Source organism: Coptis chinensis, chromosome 6 (genome assembly GCF_015680905.1).
Source record: "Coptis chinensis isolate HL-2020 chromosome 6, ASM1568090v1, whole genome shotgun sequence".
Classification (NCBI taxonomy): domain Eukaryota; kingdom Viridiplantae; phylum Streptophyta; class Magnoliopsida; order Ranunculales; family Ranunculaceae; genus Coptis; species Coptis chinensis.
Genome location: NC_141461.1, coordinates 50107415 through 50121305, shown reverse-complemented (window position 1 = coordinate 50121305; position 13891 = coordinate 50107415). Strand labels below are relative to the sequence as shown.

The window sequence follows — 13891 nt, the reverse complement described above, 5'->3', positions numbered from 1 at the left end:
CATTCAATTTACTGTGAGTTGCGGAGTTGACCTTGTTCAGTCAAGTACCTGAGGGCAGTCGTCTTAGCTTAGAAGAGATGGCGTGCTCTCCGGCTTGGGTATGGAGAGCATATGTGGTAAATGGGAAGCTATGAGTCCTTATTCTGTAAGGCCCTTGGTTTTCTAGTGTAGTCTCTTCAGTCTCGGGCTAGTTGGTTTTCGGGTTTCCTTGCCTGAATATGGTTCCTACTGCTGTCATGTTGGTTAACTGTGATGTCAGGGTACAATTTTTTCTGCGTACTACATAGGCACTTTCGTGTCCAGTTCTTCCAGTTGTAAGGAAGCCAGTGAGTGAGGGAGTTCTCTTTCGAGACTGCAACTCCGGCTCAACTAAGCATGTGTTTTCCTTGAGGGAAGAATAAGTTGGGCATTGACTCCAAACATCTTTTTGGTGGGACAGCTGTTGGAGGCAAGGACAGACTCTACAAATGTTATCTCCTTCACGAAAAACAGGAGCAACACCCCGTGGCAAGCAAGGAAGCTTACAGATGCATTGGAACTTATGGGTCAAATGGAAATGTTTTCTATAAGACATGTTTATAGAGAATGTAATAAATTAGCTGATGCTTTAGCAAGTAATGTACCCGATGTAAGATACATAGAAGTTATCCCTAGCTCATTTTCTGAGGATATAAAGAAAATAGTCTATGATGATGCTATGGGGAAAGTGTATGTCAGGATGTAATACAATTTTTACAATTATTAATGAAAAGGGGTAGGGGACCTCTCAAACAACCTCGCTTGCTTATAAAAAAAAAAAAAAAAAGTAACTGTAATTGTTTACCTTGATGTGGTGCCAACATGGTTTTTGAGAACTTCTATTAACTTGGATCCTTTTTAAAGCTATCAACGCACTTCAAGTTAAAAAATTAAGCAATTAATGTCAATATAAGAAATAAAAAAGTCTACATATATAATAAAAAAAAGTATACCAATAAATACGTATGGAAATAGTTACGTACGTGTTGATAATGATTTCCATGTCACCGGTGCATTTACCATGTAACGAATCCAACCAATAAACATCCATACTAGACAAGTCGATGACAATCACAATCCAATGGAAGCCAAAACCAAACAAGTTATTAACTAGCATTTAATATGTACTTGTAACCAAATATGAGTTCAACAAAACCAATATAATATATGTCCATACCATGGGTTGTAAGGAATGAAAACAATTTCATTCATGTTTGCTTCCCTCAATCTATCAAGAACAAGTTTAGTTTTTTCTTTGAATCCATGACATTAAAGACAAATTTGGGTTGACAAACAAATATCCATCTCTAGAACAAACAAATTTCTCATACAAGCATCCGAAATGTGAAAACACAACTCATTTTATAAAGCGCGTAAACATTCAATAAAATAGTTAGTAACAATGTAAGTTTTATCACCTCATATATGCAACCATACAAGGAGACTCGACAGATTCAAGATTACAAACATCCTTCACATCATTTGTCTCTATGTATGAAAACTCTATGTTATCTCCGAATAATTCTTGTCCATATGGAAACTTAAGTCGACCACTTTGAATAATTGTACCAATCATGGCACCAAAGGAAGTGCATAGATCGCTTCCTTTGCTATGGCTAGCTGACTTAGTTTTATCGCCTTTACTTTTAATCGGTTGTCCTATTTTTTCCTGATTCAGAAAACGAAGAATAAAAGATAAGCATAAAAAATTATAATGTCATGTCTAGCAAGGGTGGCCACAACATGGCCTATGTGTACGTAGACTGGAAGTGGTCTGTAGGTGGCTAGCAATGGCTTGAAGTGTCCTGCAGTGGGCTGTGTTATGGCCTGTAGTAGGTTGTGTTATGGCCTATGTGTACGTGGAGCGGAAGTGCCAGATGCACATCTACACAAATTGGAGGTGGAATGTTGAGTTGTGTAAGGATCATGAGGTGGATTAGAAGGAAGAAACGTATAAATAGAGGGAGCTAGACAGAGAAAGGGAGAGGTCCGATCCTAAAAGGGGATTCTTATAAATTTACAATCATCGATATTTTTACCCGTTGGCTTTCACCACTAATTCCCCGGGCCAGCAAACGTGTGATCCAATAGCGTCTTCTACAAATTTCAACTTATCACCAACTGGTACAGGAAGAAGAGCTTGTTCTTTACCTTCCAAAATCTTCCCAACTGCTACATGTGAGTTGTATTGCCCTAAGGGAACATTGTGCAACTTAGTTTCCGGTCCAAGCTCCTCGTAGACTATACCCTTAGCAACAACATTGGATTTGAAATCCACAGCCAAACTGCAACTCCGGCCCTAAGATGAATTGTAAAGTCATAATGGGTTAATTGCAAATACAACATAAAACAGGGATTCGAGCATTAGTATTCACCTTTCCAAGATCCAATGTATGATTTCGTACTGGTGCACGACTTGTTACTTCAGCATTTTCCTTTTTAGAATATTTTGTTGGTATCGGAGAATTAGCCTTTTTGGTTTTCAACAAATTTTAGGTGAGAATATTTAGAACTAAAAAAAAACAACTAGACACACACAAAAAATATTTGAAAGTACTTCAAAATAAATTAAAACTTAATGAAATTACCTCAATGCCTTTCAATACTAAGAGCTTTGGCCAAGCAACTTGTGATCCAATAGCATCTTTCAAAATTACTAGCTCATCGCGAAATGGTATAGGAAGAGCAACATGATCTTTACCTCCCAAAATCTTATCAACTGATACACGTGCGTTGTTTGGCCTTAAGGGAACATTGTGCAACTTAGTCTCTGGTCCAAGCTCCACGTAAACCTTACCCTTAGCAACAATATTGGACTTGGAACCCACATCCAAACTGCAACTCAGTTCCTAAAATGAATTGTAAAGTCAATGGGTTAATTGCAAATACAACATAAAACAGGGATTCGGGCATTATTATTCACCTTTCCAAGATCCAATGTATGATTTAAATCTTGGTGCATGACTTGTTACTTCAGCATTTTCCTTTTTAGAATTTTTTTTGGTGGTATCGAGAATTAGTCTTTTGGTCTTCAACTATATATTTTTTAGGTGAGAACATTTAGAACTCAAAAAAATATTTTAAAGTACTTCAAAATAAACTAAAACTTAATGAAATTACCTCAATTGAATCCACTACTAAGTGCTTTGGCCAAGCAACTTGTGATCCAAGAGCATCTTTCAAAATTACCGGTTCATCGCTGGCCGGTATAGGAAGAACAACATGATCTTTACCTTCTAAAATCTAATCAACTCGATCTGGCGTCGTTGTTTGGCCCTAAGGGAACATTGTGCAACTTAGTCTCGGTCCAAGGTCCACGTAAACCTTACCCTTAGCAACAATATTGGACTTGGAACCCACAGCCAAACTGCAACTTTCGAGTCCTAATTGTATCTGAGTTTTTAGTAATTAACAATATGGAAATAACGAAGTGGATTAGAAGACTGTGTGCTAATCACATTCAGAACCTATCTATTATATTAAGTAAAATGTGATACTGCAAGGATTGTGACAACGATACCTTTTCAAGAGGAAGCATAGGATTTGGAAGTGTGGAATGACTTGTTCCCTTAGCATGTACCTTCCTAAAATCAGGTTCAGAGTTTGTTTCCAACAGACGACTCTTCTCTTCCTTGTTCTTCGGCTATATATGTTAGAGAATATTTACAAAATAAAAACGAAATAGGAAACAAAAAACACCCAATTCTAAAGTAGTGTAAACAATATTTAAAAGCTTACTTTACACTTGCTATGTGCACCACCTAAAGGGGGGATATGGTCTCTATTGTCACTTTTGTGGCTATTCGAAGCAATTTTTTCCGACGCAGGAGAAGTGAGACAATCATTAAAGTTTGCTTCTAACTCCTTGTATTTATTCTTCAATTCTTTTTTTTTTTTTTTCCGTTCTTCCTCTCCCTTTTCTTCTGCCTTTTTTCTTTTTTGTTCTCCCTTTTTTCTTTTTTCCTCTTCCTCGCGAGCTTTCGACTCCAATGCACGCACATGTTTCTTAGATCCACGCTTTATTAGGCGAAAGTACTGTGTGGGGGTGACTCCATCTCCTACGCCTCTAACACGACCACCGTGTTCCGGAGTACCCAACGCCAGAGTGAGTACGTCTTTAGTACCCTCAACCTCTAAAGTTCCTTCCTTGACCTGCGTTTGATAATCATCCTACAAGATAATGAGAGTGTGGATGTAGACTTATCAGTCACCCAAAACCACAGAAGCAGAAAACAATGCAAGATTTGAATTAATAAGAGGGTTGGTCACAACCATAATCTACACCTTGTTTATTGTTTCCTTAGTATGATAAGCTAAGCAACATAATCCAATATAGAAAGTAAAACAAGAGAAGCAAATCATCACCTTGGTCAATGTGGCACCTTTCTACTGCCTCTATATTGTAACCTTATTATTACTATTAATATAACATTCACACTATAATAGGAAGTATACTAGACTAAAACGTGCTATTCTCTCTCTGAACTTCCTTGGTAGCATCATTTGCATAGTTACCATCTTTGCCTTGGAGGGAAAGTTGCCTCCCATAAGACCTATCCTTTCCAATAAATGATGCGCCCTCCTCTTGTCTCTGTTTTGAAGTATATAGCATATCAAATAATAACAAATTAGAGGAATGCTATATTACATAAATAATAAAAAATTAAAGGAATGCTATATTACAAATCAAATAACAAATTAGAGGAATGCTATATACATTTACTTGCCTTTTTCTCCACGCGATTAGCAATACTCATCCTGCCTGTTTGGTGGTTAAACTTGTTTTGCTTTCGCCGCGTAGATTGCACTTCGCTAAGATTCTTACAAATTAAAAAATAAAAATAAAAATAAATACGTGTTATGTACTAGAGATGTTTAACCCATTTCTTGAGATAATACTTTAGCTGGAAGTAGTTTTGAATGAGAAAAGCATTCCTATATACCCTTAAAGTGATTAACTCAATAAGATAACTCGTACGTCTATAAGAACAATTACTGATATGGGATTGTAAAATGGCAGTGGGTTATACACTCAGAAAACCCCAATATCCAGCAGACATCCCAGAAAACCTCAAGGTAATAGCGTAGTGAGATACGTGAATGCGGTACAGATGCAAATAAAGAGAACAAGCATAACAGCCTAACGTGAATGCGGACGATAGCTTTCTTGTTCTCTCTCGTCCCCTAGTAGCTAGTTTTGAGTTCCCTTCCTCTAGTAGCTAGGCTACTTATAGTAGCTAGATTGTTGCAGTTTGGCAGTGCGGTGGGACGATGTGATACTCAAGTATTCCCTTGTACTGGTACTCTTTCCTCGATCGAACAGGGGAGTAGGACCAGCAATGACAAATATGAAGATAGAGGGAAAGAGAATGGATCCCGCGCATATTAATATCGTACACATAGCCAACTAAAGCAAAGTACCTAGCTGCTTTGTACTTCAGCTTCCATGCTAGTTTCTCATCTGATGGAAGAGTACCGTCAATAAGGTACTGTTTCAGGGGGTCCATCCAGCTCGGCTGCTGCTTAGGCCATTTGGGGGCCATAGTCATCCTCTGGAGACTGATGCTGGGTAGCTCCTAATATTGGGGATACTCCGAGCTTCATTAGTTCCCAACATGGAGACCACGTAGGTCAAGTTGGGGAAGCTGGAATATCCTGAACTGTTGGAAGTGGGTAGATAGGCCCTTGATCTAGTCAAGGTGGGTAGCCATTCGTTCGTCCTTGTATCTGCCCCCAATTTTGTTCACAATTAGCTGGGAGTCACTGAAGACAGTTAGACTCGAGATGCCGAGCTCCCGAGCCATGTTAAGCCCAGAAGACTTTGTAATTACTTTGATCGTGTGTGCCTAGAAGTAAGGCCTAAGCTTCTTAGCTGAGAACACTAATGCGAGGGATCTCTTTTCGATCTAGGAGTACCTCGTCTCTGCGTCGAGCAGAGTTCGACTGACGAAGTACACCGGCTTCTATACTTTGTATTCAACTCGGATGAGAACTGAGTTGATGGAGCAGTCAGAAGTAGACAAGTAAAGACCAAGGACTCAAGCTTTGCCATATTAGAGAATAATATACAAGGTATCATTCAAGTACATCTGAAAACCACCATGCTGCAGTGCATGCAAGGTTTTTGGGCATACGGACCTAAACTGCCCCAAAAAAACCAAGTCTAGCAATGACTAGGAATAGAGTTTGGCTTAAAAAAATAAAACAAAGCTGAAACTACAATCACAGTGTCGGGAGGAGAGGTTGAGAGGGAAAAACCAAATCTAGAAACAGAATGCTTCTAATCCTTTTTGTCCAATCCAATTTTCTTTTTAAGGTGCCATTGATAGAACTTTTCTTCTCGCTATGCATATAAAGCATATATAACCTATGAGTTATGTTGCAGCTAGCTACTGGTTGATTGTGTCTAATGTTTCTTTTAGCATGGTTCATGAAGTTCTAACCAGGTTAAATTATTAGTGTCTAAGAGTCTATCTCTAGAGATGATCATAATTAACCTTGACCTGTATCAAATTTCATCCACTTATGAAACCCACTGCTAGTCGACCATTTCATTTTGGCCTCATATTTTCATGCACTAGTAGTAACCCCTATTCAAGTATTCAACTAAAAAAATTCCAGCTGCAAACAAACACAGAAAATATCAGACTACTGATGTTATTGGTCTCCATGCAAAAACAAGAAAAAAAGGTGGCAAATATCGTTGGGTATTTCGTTTTAGTCCTCCACTTACACAAGTTTCAATACTCCCTATTTTAACTTTTTGAAAATCAGTCGACCATTGAAGCTAGCTGCGTAAAAAAAGAGTTGAGTCATGTTGGCAACACTGAGGAAGTGATAACGACTTTTAGAACAAACACCTGAAAGTTCTAAACAAATCAAACACAATAGCCATAAGGGACAACAATCTCAATCTACCAAAACATCCAATGATGCTTCTGGCCTTCTGGGTATACTTCCTAGTATAGTGTGAATACAAACTCCCACAGAATTCTAATCATCTAGACATAGATTTAGTTATTAGAAATTTAGATGAATATCATTTTGTCACATTCTCGCACACAATTTCAGTCGCGTTGCCCTTGAACTCCGTAAGCATGATTAAACAATGGCAAACTTGAGCGTGAATACAAAGGGCAGCAGCAGAGAAACTTTGACAAGGAATACAAAGGGCAGCAGCAGCAATGAAGACGAATCGAAGCCAAATGACAAATCTAAAGTAGAAGCATAGAGAGATAAAGCGAGACTTTTACTATTGCAGTATGAAGATAACAGGTTTAAACACTTAGTCATGCCAACTGATAACTCGGAAGGGGAGACTACAACAGCTAAGGATGACATGCAACCAAGAACAGATGATGCAAGGGAATCCACCTAGAATCTTACAAGATAAATTCTCGCAAGCTCTCTCGTATGATCAACCCTACTGGAATCTCAAAAAAAAAAGGAAACCACAAATCAACAAAATCCACTCAAACTAAACTTGGCCTTCTGCCACAAGTCCAACCTCCCCAAGCACAACCTCTTTGCTTGGAATCCACCAGTACATGGATACTAGCCTCTTTAGGACTTTCAAGAAACTAAGACAGGAAAACAATAGCTTGCATGCATGTACAAACAAAAGCAAAATAAAATTAAGAGAAATACGTACCAGAAATTCAGGTGTAAGTCTACTTTTTACAAAAGTATCCCAATCTTCTTGACTGATTACTTTTCTATACAACTTTGGTATTTTCTTGAGTTGCTTCGGTTTATTCTTAAAAGGTAAGATGTACCGTCTAGTAAGACGAGACTTGAATGCTTTCCACAACCTGCCCATCGCACTTGTACGAATAGATCTTTCGTTTGTGTCCAACTTAAATTTTTCCTATTTGTAAGTAGCATATTAGTTAATCATGTAAACAAAATGAAATTAGCTTATAAAGCATTAGATTAATGTACCTTCAAAGAGATCCACAAATTTTTCTTCAATGTTGGTGATACATCTTTCCAATTAGTTATTGTAATCCTTACTCTTGCCCTCACCAAGTAGCCTCCATAACTACCGATGTTAGTTCCACCTTGACCAATTGGTTGCCCAGATTCATTATAAACAATTCCTTGATATTCACCCTTTTTCAATTTTTTAAATTTTACACATTTTGCCGCTCTTCTGACTTTCCTTTTTTTGCTTGAACCTTTTGCTACTGCCTCGTCAACTTCCATATCTTTTGAGCCCGACCGCTTCTCTGAGTCTGAATGGTCTTCAAAGCCATCTTCCAAGTCTGAATGCCCTTGTGAACCATCTTTGGAGTTCGAATGTTCTTCTGAGCCATCTTCCGAGTCTGAATTCTCTTCGAAATCTGAATACTCTTGTGATTCTGAATGCTCTTCTGGATCCATGAGTATACCTATAAAGACCATTTTTGTTTTTGCAAGTTTTGTCAATATATATATATATATATATATATATATATATATATATATATATATATATATATATAAAGCTTCCATATATAAAGCTTCCACCAAGTAGAAGGTCTTTAATTGTTTAGAAATGTAAACAACACTAGTAATCTCAGTTTAGCTGTAAGTTTAACACAAAAACTTGAAGCATTCTTAAAACCTGATAAAAAAAACAACAAAAAAAATAAGAAAAGAAAAGAAAAGTCCCATAATGACTAGTAAGAAGTCTTATTTAACTTAAAGAAAAACTCATTTGGGCTCGACCCCAAATCCTTCACAATTTTCACGAGCATAAGGCAATGGCAATTCATTAGCTAAATCAAAGGAGTCAATAGTTGGCGGTATGCTTTGTGCGTAATGGAATCATCATCGAACCCAGCATCATCGTTCTTATTGCGATAGTCTCTTTCAGGAGTTGCAAGGACAACTGACCATCCCAAATTTAGTTGGTCAGTCACATAAAAACTTGCTTGGCTTGGGGCTAAAAATAAAAGGGTCGGACTTGTGGCCAACTTTACCAAGTTGCACAGATGTGAAACCCAATTCATCAACCTTAATGTCTCTCTTGCTGTCAACCCAATCACACTTAAAAATAGGAATCTCAAAGGTCAAGTAATCCAACACCCATACTTCAGTAAGCACACCATAAAAGCACATATCCGAAACTACAGGATTCTTGTCCTTGGCACTAGAAATCTACATTGTTGAGGCCACTACACTGACTCCACTGTTTTGGTTGACTAGTTTAGCTTCTCAGTCCTTTGTGTGATAGCGAAAACCCTTAACTTCATATCCGGAATATTTTAGCACATCTAGACTAGGTCCCATGGCCAAAAACTGCAACGTGTCGGAGACTTTGTTATTTGATATGTCTTGCTCTTCCTCAACCTGGTTCTCAAACAATGTTAAGAATAGTGTTTTAATTTTTAAGTAACAATGGAGTGTTAACAAAGCATACCTTTTGGCGAAGCCAATTAATAAAGGTGCGATTATGCTTAGCTTTTATCCATTTTACACCCTTGCGATGATTTTGAAGCCTTAGGTAGTCCATATGCTCCCTTTTATGTTAAGAATTAAAAGAATACAAGTATTAACTACCAGCTCCCTTATGGAAACGTTGGAGATAACTATCTAGTTAAATTGAACTATTGTGCGTTTATCTACTTACTTGATATAAGGTTGAACTTCTTTCATGTTTTCTAACACATAAAGATGTGCTTGTTGCCAGGACTTCTCATCAACTTCAACAACATGCGAACCCCCAATCGGTCTTCCACTACAAATTGTATCTCCATCTTCCAAATCATTGTCTGTCATGTTTCTTGTGGAAGGAACTCCAATTGCATCTACTTCACTCAAGAATTCAGCACAAAACTCAACAGCTTCTTCTGCAATATAATTCTCCGCCATACATCCATCTGGACGGTTTCGATTCCTAACATATCCCTTTAACACCATCATGTACCTAGAAAGTTTTTTAAAGCTTTAAACCTTTGATATGTGCATTGTGAGACATTTAATAAATAAATTAAAAAAATCATTCACTTACCTCTCAAAGGGATACATCCATCGGAAAAAAACTGGACCACATAGCTCGACCTCCTTTACAAGATGAACTGTCAAAATGCACCATGATGTCGAAAAATGATGGTGGGAAAAACTTTTCTAACAAACACAAAGTTTCCACCAAATCTTTCTGAATATTATCCAATTTCAACACATCCACTATTTTTGTGCAAAGAGCATTAAAGAAGAAGCATAACCGAATAATGGTATACCTCACATGCTTTGGCAACACCGATCGTATCGCCACAGGAAGAAGTTGTTGCATTAGTCGGTGGCAATCATGAGATTTAAGACCATATAATTTCAAATCTTTCATTGAAACAAAAGATTTGAAATTAGAACAATATCCATATGGGACCTTCAATTCAAACAGTGTGTTACAAACTTCCTCTTTCTCCTCTCTAGATAATGTATAACATGCTGGCGGTAGGTAGAATCTTGTCCCTCTCTTCTCTAGTGCTAGTTCTTCCCTTAAGTGCATCTCTACAAGGTCAAGTCGGCTTTGAAGTGAATCCTTTGTTTTCAATGGAATGTTAAGCAAAGTCCCAATGATGCTATCACACACATTTTTCTTAATATGCATGACATCCAAGTTATGTCTCAAAAGCAAATGTCTCCAGTAAGGCAACTCAAAAAATATAGATCTCTTTTTCCAGCGACCTTCCTCATGATTTTTATGTACACCATCATTTTTCCTCCGTTTTGGTGTTTCTGTATCCTTAGAACTTATTTGCTCCTTTCCCCTTTTTATTTTCTTTGAATCTTTGGACCTAATTCGCGCCTTCTCCTTCTTTGATTTTTTTGACTTTCTAGCACTTTCTGGTGGCTTTCCCCATGAGTTTTTGAAATGCTCAACTTTTGAGAAGATTTGCACCCCGTTCAATGATTCTGGACTTGATCGCAGCTCTTGCTTACCATTAAATGGTCTTTTCTCCTTCCGGTACCGATGGTTTTCTGGAAGCCATCTCCTGTGCGCTTGGTATACATTCTTCTTGCCGTGTTTCAATCTAATAGAATCTATATTTTCACCGCATACTGGACAAGCAAGATACCCCTTGACAGTACAACCAGCTAAGTTTCCAAAGGCGGGAAAATCACTGATTGTCCATAATAGCACAGCCCTAAGTATAAAGGATTCTTGCTTATAGGCATCATATACCTCAACACCGGGCTGCCATAACAACTGAAGATCTTCAATCAAAGGTGCAAGATAAATATCAATGTTGTTACCAGGTTGGTGCGGACCTGATATCAACAATGTTAACATTAAGAACTTTCTCTTTATGCACAACCATGGTGGCAGGTTGTAAGTCGCCAATATAACAGGCCAACAACTATGCCTGCTGCTAAGAGAACTGTGTGGATTAAAGCCATCGGTTGAAAGTGCAAACCAAAGACTTCTCGAATCAGCTGCAAACTCTGGCCAAGATTGATCGACGTGTCTCCATGCTTGGGAATCAGCTGGGTGACTCATTTGACCATCAACTACCTCTCTTTCATTCGCATGCCATACCAAATTCTTCGCCGTTTCAACAGATTGAAACATTTTTTTAAGTCTAGGGATTATTGGGAAATACCATTGTACTTTTGCTGGAACACTATAATTTTGGTCAGGATTATTCTTTTTCACCTTATACCTTGACGCTCCACATGTAGGACAAGTAGTTCTATCCTTGTTTATTAAACCTCTATAAAGAATACAATCATTGGGACATGCATGAATCTTCTCATGCTTTATTCTAAAAACAGACAAAGTTTCCTTCGCCTCTCTCATGGTCAAAGGCAGCTCATTGCAATCTGGGAGCATATCCTTAAACAGAGCCAACACCATAGAGAAGCTTTTATCAGACCACCCATTCATTGCCTTCACATTGAAAAGCTTAACCAGAGATGATAACTTGGTGTATTTTTTACACCCGTCGTACAAAGGTAAATCAGCTTCTTCAATCAGTTCACAAAGTTTTTCAGGGTTCCTCATGAAAGTCTCCTGAGTGGCCTCAAACATTTTTGCGATGTTTGCGGCCTCATCTAGTCCACCCTCATCAAAACCTTCCTCTGACTCCTTACTCGATGCTGACTCCTTTGGAGCATCTTCCCCATGCCACACCCATGTGCAATACGTCTGTTCAATCCTTTTCCTTCTCAGATGACGTCCCACGCACCTCCACTATATCAAATTCGTACATATTCCCACATTCAATGCATGGACAGGGTATACAATTCTTACGTTTTGTATTATCAAAAGCAAATGTAAGAAACTGTTTAACGCCTTCTACATATTCAATAGAAAATATATCTCTTGACATCCATGACTTGTCCATCTCAGACTACCAAAACAAAATACGATAAGTCCTTATCGTCGACAAACAAGCAAATACTGAAAATAGAGTTAACTGAAAAAGATAGTCTAGTTTAAAATGAAAAAACAAAAAATCATGTTAGATAACCATTTGTGAAACCCTATATAGCCCCTAACGTAAACCTTCTTTTCATAAACAAAAAAAAAACTAACGACCACCTCAAATCAGGAATAAAACACAAATTGTAAAAAAAAAAATCAAATCAAATGAAAACCCATACCTGGATATTGTTGTTTGATACACGTAGAAATCCTAATCACAATCAATTGAAATTCCCCTGTTCCAAAAAAAATATTGGTATAGAACTCAAAACCCAAAACTTTTTACTGCAACAAGTTCAAAATCGAAGAGAGATAAAGAACTAACCTTGTCCGTCTTCAATTACCGCACTGAATTTTGGAGAGGTAATAAATTTTAGATCAATAATGAGTGAAGAGAGAGTTGTGAGGTATTGATTTAGGTTGAGAGATTCATGAGGAATTGATTTAGGTTGAGAGAGTGAAGATAGAGTCGCGAAGTGTTTTTAGTTTTATTGGTTCTGTACCTATGAGAGTTTGAATTGAAGAAAGCTCGCGAAAGTGTTTTTTTTTGTGTGTCTGTATACTCAGAGAATTTGAAGAGTTTGAACGAAGCGGGAGTTGAGTGAACGTGGGTGTGTCGTGTGTTTTTGTTTTTAGTGGAGCTGTGGGCGTGGACCAAAAACTACCTAGGTCATATAATGGTCAAACGGTCACTTACGAGTCGGATAATACGTAACTATTTTAGTGAAATAGTCACAAATAGTTCTCCACACATATACACCTTCTTTAGAAAAAAACCATTTGTGACCGTTTCGAAAATGCACGTCACTAAAAACTTTTTAAAACAGTCTCAAAAACCCTTTTCTGCCATTTGTGACCGTTTCGAACAGAACAGTCACAAATACCATTTTAAAACAGTCACAAAAAGCCTTTTTTCTACTAGTATCAATTAATTTCACAATATAAAAAACTCTAGAAAGGTCCGCTTTGCTCTTGTTTCCTCCACACGATGATTAAATTTAAGGGTTTGAGGATGGGCCTTGTGAATTGATAAAACATATGTTAGGGATATACTAATTTTTGACATGCTACAAACATTAAATGCATAAGCAATAAACTAACCAGCAAACAAAGAAGTAGGGTTCTCCATAAGGAGATTCTTCTTTTTACAATCAAGGAGAAAATATGATATGAAAGCATAATTTGTTAATTGTTGAGATGTTTAATTTAGTTCCACACGTGACATTGAAAGCCATGAAACAAGTATATTTTGGACGCCATGTGTGGTTCACACTTTGAACTTGGCACTTGATAACTAGAAAAATAGTAGTTTACTTAATATCAATGCTAAGAACACTAATACTACGTAATCCTACCATTCTTAATGTTTACATCAATGAAAGAGCCACTCATAACTTGATATCCTACAGGATAACACATAGTTGGAGAGAAGCTAACTTTAGTGCTGACTCGGCAGCAAAG

The 13891-nt window shown here is 37.6% G+C and overlaps 1 protein-coding gene across 1 annotated transcript; it reads right to left on the bottom strand.

Annotated features, from left to right (window-relative positions):
* Positions 1-8777: 8777 nt before the first annotated feature.
* Positions 8778-12350, bottom strand: LOC147493413 (uncharacterized). Its single transcript, XM_086567854.1, has 7 exons — positions 12257-12350; positions 10242-12120; positions 9632-9928; positions 9422-9521; positions 9274-9351; positions 8982-9159; positions 8778-8890 (listed from the first exon to the last, which is right to left on the bottom strand). Exons 1-7 carry the CDS (start codon positions 12348-12350, stop codon positions 8778-8780), a joined length of 2739 nt encoding a protein of 912 aa, XP_086423980.1.
* Positions 12351-13891: the final 1541 nt, after the last annotated feature.